Raw genomic sequence first — 7,391 nt, 5'->3', positions numbered from 1 at the left:
GTTCGAATTTAAAATAGTTAATTAAATTTGACTTGGTTGAGTTAGTGAATAATAACAACAAAAAAAAGAAAAAATTGTAAAAAAAATTATCAAAAAAAGAAATCGTCAATGATGTAAGGATTGACATCAATATCAATCTCAAACCGAACTTAAATTTGATGAACTAATCATTCCTTAATTCAAATTATTTATATAAAATTGAGTGGTATCCCCTTTAGATTACATTAGAGTTTTGCATGAAATCTGAGTAATAGGTTTAAAATTATTATAATGTAATTATATTTATTTATTTTAAATATATATTTAATCTGTATTATTATATAATTAAATAGTTTTAAATTAGTAGGGGAGTTAGATTTTTTGATATGTTTTTTAATTATTATATAATTTCTATTCGCTTATCAGCCGTTGGATCTGGGGCGAAGCCCCTTACAAAAGTATCACAGCCTGTGTCCAACTATAACTACGGTTAACTCGCAACTCACAAAAAAGCGGCGAGTACTGGAGATTGCGAGGCTCCTAGATATTAGAAATATCCCCGATTAATCGGCGACCAAGTTGTATAAAGATTTGCTCCGCGCGTAGAACTAGTCATGTGTAAAATTACGTGTCAAATTATGACTGGTTATCAGCGATTACATCTGCCGTACTACCGACAGATGGGGGCCCATTTGATAATGAGTGCATTTAAGACCGAAGCACGTGTTTCGTTACCAGACCAATGGGGCACCTGACCGGATAAACCGGTAACCACAAGAATATAATAATAATAAAATTTTTATTTTTGGTAATTTTTTATTTTTTAAAAATTTGCGGTCAATTAAGATCTTATATAGATACCACACTTTAATGACAATGGAAAACCACTTCTCTTTCTTTCTCTCCCTGGCATTTGCTGAATTTCAGAGCTCTGTGTGAAGAAGTGGGTTTGTTTCATCTTTCAGTTTGGTATTTATCTTTGAAGGAAGTTTTATACTTTCAGTGTGAAAGTTTGAAGCTTTAGAGAGTGAAAATGGAGAGAGATTTCATGGGTTTGAACTTAAAAGAACCATTAGCTATGGTGAAGGAAGAGGTTAACAATGGTGGTTTCAGAGAAACAGGTGTTTGCATGTTCTTTTCATTCGCCTTTTTCCCATGTTTATTCTTTTTGTAGAATCTTCTCTCCTTGCAATTTTAGTTTCTGTTACTTTTCGGATAAGAAAACATGGGTTACTCCGGAAAGTTTTGTTTTTTCATTGTTCATTTCTTTTTTGTAACTTTGAGTTGCTATAAGAAGTGCTAGTTTAGTTTGAAAGCATTTTTTCTGTACAAGTTGAGTGAAGCTTAGTTTAATTTACACTATGAAGTTGAAATTTTTCCTAATTTTGGAGTTAAAAGCGTTATCTTTGTGGATTTGTAGGATTTGCTAAAGGGCCAGGGATACAGTGGTCCTTCTCTAACAAGGCCTCTGCAGTTCCTCACTTCATGTCTTTTAAGGTTGTTCAAGATGATAAGGATAAAAAGGTTGTTTCTGATCCTTCGATGTCAACAACCGGTTTCATGCCTGCTTCAGCCGAAATTCAGGTTTGCTTTTCTTTCATTCAGTGATTATGTGAATATAAATATGTTATTTAATTCAAAAGTAATCAATTAGTTTAGTTTGTTCTGCATGAGAAACATTTCTAATGAGTCTAATGTGATTTGAACATTGACGATATGGGGGTTCTTTTTTCTTAACAAAAAAGGTGTATGGTTTTTTCCATGATTGATTGAAAATATATGAGTGGTTTATAATTGAAGTCCTGGGTTCTGTTGGCAAAAACTGATACTGGCATTGTATTTCCTTCATTGGTTTATATTATATAGAAATTGATCAATCTCGACAAGCCAAGCAAGGTGCCTTCTCTGCATCATCCTCACCATGGGAAGACTTTTCCAGTCTCAAACCAGGGAGTTTCAGTTTCTGTGAATAATCCTTTCTTCAAGAATCATTTTGGTACGAATGGTCACAATTTGGTTTGTGCTAACACAAAGCCACAATTACTTGGAGGGGTTCCTATTACAACCTCGCATTCAAATCTTCCCACCACTGGCTCTGTCGGGTTCACTGAACCATGGTAACTTGCAAGTTCCTTAAATCATTTACTTTAATGAACATTTTGGCATGCGTGAGACTAGAGGCTTGAAACTTGAATGAAATATGTGTTTACTAGGAATGGTGTTAAAACCAGTGGAGCTCCTGCTCAAATGACAATCTTTTATGGAAGTTCAGTGAGTGTTTTCGATGATATCACACCTGAGAAGGTTTTCATTCTTTCACTCTCATGAAAAATATGGGCTCTTGTTACTTGTATTGCATCGATTCTGAGCAGAAAGTTAATTTTGGTATCATTTTCAGGCTCTGGCTATTATGTTTTTGGCTGGTAATGGAACTTCTGCGGCCCCTGCTGTAGCACAGCCACATGTTCAAGCTCAGGCACCCTGCTCAAAACCGGTTGCAGTTGATGCTGTTATTGCAAACCAGACCATAAACACCCCACCGGGATCTGGTCTCTCGAGCCCTGTATCTGTTTCTTCAAATACTGGTGCTCGGTCAGGAAGTGGGTCTAACAATACTGAAGAGCCGATGGCTACTAAAACTACAGGGTTTGCAACCACTCCTATTTGCAAACTGGAGCTCTCAAACATGGTGAATCCGATGGGATCTGTTGCTTCTACGAGTGTGATGCCTTCTGGTATGACCTTGTTTTTTCTAAGGGTAGTTCTAATACATAATCTCTAGTGGAACCTTTGTGATTTTGAATATTGAGTTTTTGAGTTACTGATGTAAACATTGTTCTCTTAATTGAAGTCACAAAAACTATAGTTATCGCACTTTTGAGTTATTCTATAATGTTTTTCAAAGAAGTTGTGAATAATAACTTTGTCACTGTGTTTACTGCTGATCGTCACGGATATTTTACTAATCTGATTTATGGTTGCTGTGTTTGATATATGAAGGACATTCTGCCTTCTATGCTGGCATTCCGCAGGCTCGGAAAGCATCCTTGGCTCTGTTCTTGGAGAAGCGCAAGCAAAGGTCAGTTTTTGCACTAGAACTATTTCCTGACTGATTCTTAAGCAATTTCACAATAAAACACAAATAGTCTTGGAAAACTGCTGCTTCAATCGAGTTTTTCCTGTGCATGCAGGTCAATGAACGCAGCACCATACACCATCAGTAAAAATTTCCCAGAAGGCTCCACCCCCCGGACGGTAGAGGCATGAACTTCTCAATAGCTTCGCACTTGACTACCAAGGGGGCTAACCGCGATGTTATGGTGTCGAATTAGAAGGGTAATTTGTAGGTTTATATAATATGCTAAAATGTTAAGCAAATGACTTGTGTTTTTGCTAGAAGAAAAGTGTAATGCTGACTTGATTTTATTTCAGTCTCAAGTAAGTTTTCTAGTATAAGGATTTTCCCCAGTCGCCATTTTTCTTTTGATGTGGATAAACTTTGCCTTCCACAGGATAACTTTATTTCAGTACACATTGTAACCATGTAGTCTTTGTTACATTGTGGAAATTATATATAGTTAAATTTATGCATCTCTAATCCAGCAAGTTCTAATTCTCTTTTGCCTATCGGACCCTTGAAATTGAAACTTTCTGCAATAAATTTTCCATGCCATCGTTTTGCAATTTTCACTGGAAACAGCCGGACCAGACGTGGGTCTAGTGGAGAGGACAATTCAGTTCAACTAGTGGTTGGACCGTTTGACCAATGGTTGAAATAGAATAGTTAATTGTTTAAAAATAATATTAAAAAAATAATTCTATGTAATTTATCATTTAATATATCATTTGAATTATCTTAACATCAAATAAGCTTCATTTGATATTATACTTGTTTAAAGTTGATAAATGATGTTTTGGGTTCAAGTTCTAATAATAATATTTTGTAAAAATGTGTTTTTTTTTTAATGTTGATTAGGTTAAACCTGGATTTTACCAGCTCGAATCACCTAATCCAATCAAGTTCGACTTTAAAAATGTTTTTCAAGTGAACTAAAACCTTTTTTACTAACAGATGGCGTTTTAATTAGTCGAGTTAATAAATATGAATAAATTAATATGTCGAATCTAATAGTTTATTGGCCAAAGGACTATTCCCACCCAAGGTATGCTGCATTTCTAAGTTTACTCCTTTTAACTTTGAAAATCCTAAATACTCACTTATGAGTTGTTAAAATTAACGATTTAAAAGATAGAATCGTCATTTTATTTATAATATTAAAAATAAATTAAAATTTAATCTATTTTCCCCTCTAACCCTTAAAAACTAATCATTTCTCTTTACGCCAAAATTTGAAAAATAGCATTCTCCCCTAGGGTTTAGTTTTCAATCCCCAACACCAAATCCGACGCCATCGCCAACGATGAAGCTTTCCCGACGCACCACCATACTCTGATGGTCTCTCTTCTCTCCTCTAGAACGTCGATCGGCCCAGATCTGACGTCGTCTTCACCTAAAAAGTTGAAGAGCTTCGTGACGTCGAGGATTGAAAACTAAACCCTAGAGGAAGAATGCTATTTTTCAAAACTTGGCCTAGGGGAAAATGGTTAGTTTTTAGGGGTTAGGGGGAAAAAAAGAGATAAAATTTTAAGGAGTTAGAGTTCCATTAAATTTAACTGTTTATGGGTGAGTAATTTAGATTTTCAAAATAAAAAAGGGGAAATTTAGAAATGCAGCATAGCTTAGGTGGGACATAGTCCTTCGGCCTAGTTTATTTGTGATTATTAATATATAGTTTATATTTCAACGCCAAAATTAAATTTAGGCCAAAAAGTCAAAAGAATAAGTTGATGCCTAACCTAACCTGACTAAATTTGGAGACAACTGTTTCAAGTTTGAAGAAGACAGTACAACATCCAAAATTTTATTTTACCTTGCAAATTCTATTCACATGCTGCCATCCATTCAAAATTTTGATATGGGCGGTTCTCCTTTGCCCTAGATTGATTCCCCATTTTCTTATTTGAATCCTTGTGAGAATCATGTTTCAGTTTGAATCTATTCGAGAACTCGTATCATATTTGAACTTGAGTATGTTTAGTTAAATTTATCAAAATGAATTTAACGATTGATTGTTTTTCACAAAATATTTTCTACTTCAATTTGGTTTATATACTTGATCTACGTTAATCGACGAGTTAGTATAAAACTCTAATATTCTACCACATAGATAAAATGGTTTCAATATTTTTTTACGTATTTTTTGGAATGTTATAACTAATTTTCTCTTTTGGAAAAAAAAAAGACTTAATAAATAAGAAATCACGATTTTATAGCTCTCAAATACTTTTAAACTAATACATCTTGTAGTCATTGATCCACGTTGTGTTTCCTCTCTTTAGTTGATCTTCATTGTTCACTTGATTATTCATCATTTGAATCCTCGTATTTCAACTTTTTCTTTTCTCAAACCGTTTTTGGATAGTCTACATTGTTTGCAAAGGTAGCCCACAAGCAAGTCTTCTGTTATCGGTGACTCTTCTCATAAAGTCAAATTGGTCTTTATCTTTTAAACTTTTCGTGGGTCGATTTTCATGCTTGTCCATATATCATTATACAAGTGATATAGTAAAATTACACACACACACATATATATATAGTGAAAACTTTTAAACTCGAACTTGAATTAAAATTTTTGTAACTTGTTAATTTTTAAAAAAAATTATATTTAAATCATATAATTTCTATATTTATCAATTCTCTCGTAAACTCAAAATTAAAAAAAATTTCAAAAATATAAATATAACATTTAAAACTATAAGGACTTATTGATATTTTATTTGAACTCAACCGTAAATTTACAAACTCATCAATCCACTAAACATCGAGCTTAAGTTTGACTACTTCTGAGCAAGCAACTCAAACTTAAGTTTAAATGGATTTTAATCTAATCAAATTTGACCCTTTTGTAGTTGTATCAACAAGAATTTAAAAAAAAAAAAAATTTGCTTTCTTATAAATTATATTAAAGCTAATGTCAATTACATTAATTGACATTTTCCAATTTTCTCTTTAAAATATACATAAAAGACAAAAAGGCTCATCGGCCCCTGGTATTCAAAAACGGCAACTGTGTTCCACAATTAGTAAGCATCATCGATTTCAGAGTTCTCAAAATTAGCAAATATTAATTATTTAAAGAAAACAAAATTCTGTTGGCAGTTGGTCGACAAATTAAGCACGTTTTTAATGAAAGTTTTTTTTTTTTTCTGAAGAGGCATGCCCCACCGGGCCCACCCACTTGTGCGGTGACATCATTTTGTGACAGCCAATCAGAGAGAAACCTTTTCTTTTTTCTGAAATTTTCTTGTGGGTCAATTTGAACGTCCTGTCCTGTCCTGTCACAATTCATTTCTTTCTGGTTTCTATTGGGTCAATCTCTTTCAAATGTCCTAGTCTTTTTGGGCCCTCTCATTGATTGGCCACTTCAGTACACGTGGAAATTGGCCTATTTTAGTGAAGAGATTTGTAAAATGGGTCATGATATATTTATGGTTTGATTTGTTTAATATTATTAATTTCGCCTTAAATGAAAATCTGATTTAGATAAAATTTTTTGTTAAAAAAAAGTATAAAATATATTTAATTTAAAATATTTAAATAATATATTATTATATAATTTAAATATTATTTTATTTTTAATTTAAAATAATTTAATTATATATATATAATGATAAATTATTTGAATAGTCAAATTGACAACTCGAGAAAAATAGGACAATACAAAGAAAAATTAGTTGCAATGAAAATTGAAACTTATTTAAGTGGTTGTTTTAAAATAAAGGGCATTGACTATTTTGGATCTTCAATTTTAAAAACGATACTTCACATATTATGTTCAATCTTTGTTAGTAAGATTCGCTCATTTTTAAGATAAACACATTGACAAGATAGACACACCCTTTTATTGCTTTTGGTGTTTACTAAAAGGCCAAAAGACTTATTCCCACCCAAGATTTAGTCGATTTCTAAACTCACACATATGAAATTTTAAAAATATAAATATTTATCCGTTATCTAACTTTCATTAAAATTTTTTATTATATGTAAGAGTAAATTCGTTATTTTAATAGTAATATTAAAATATATATATATATATAAAATTTTATCTCAGTGTCCTTACTACTTAGATTTTAAAAATTAACAATTTTACTTTTACTTAAACTTTTTCAGTTTTGAAATGTGACTATTTCCCCCCAAGGTTTTTTTTTTTTTTTATATTTTTAGGTCAACTTCTCCTCTCCAGCCACCTTCTCTATTGATGACCTCTTTGTCACTCTAGATTACAGTGGCTTGGTGGACTTTTTGGATCTGGTAAATGCATCTCGTGCCATTTGTCTTCTTTCATTTTCGA

At 32.4% G+C, this 7,391-nt stretch overlaps 1 protein-coding gene across 1 annotated transcript; it reads left to right on the top strand.

Moving 5' to 3' along the window:
- The first annotated feature begins 852 nt into the window (after positions 1–852).
- On the top strand, positions 853–3,570 carry LOC123213017 (protein TIFY 6B-like). The gene is made up of 7 exons (XM_044632328.1): positions 853–1,100; positions 1,400–1,563; positions 1,846–2,096; positions 2,193–2,283; positions 2,378–2,714; positions 2,980–3,058; positions 3,171–3,570. Exons 1-7 carry the CDS (start codon positions 1,013–1,015, stop codon positions 3,244–3,246), a joined length of 1,086 nt encoding a protein of 361 aa, XP_044488263.1. The 5' UTR covers positions 853–1,012; the 3' UTR covers positions 3,247–3,570.
- Positions 3,571–7,391: the final 3,821 nt, after the last annotated feature.

The sequence above is a fragment of the Mangifera indica genome, chromosome 4, assembly GCF_011075055.1.
Source record: "Mangifera indica cultivar Alphonso chromosome 4, CATAS_Mindica_2.1, whole genome shotgun sequence".
Classification (NCBI taxonomy): Eukaryota; Viridiplantae; Streptophyta; class Magnoliopsida; order Sapindales; family Anacardiaceae; genus Mangifera; species Mangifera indica.
The sequence above is the reverse complement of the archived record's forward strand: the minus strand, read 5'-3'. Positions and strand labels throughout refer to the sequence as shown.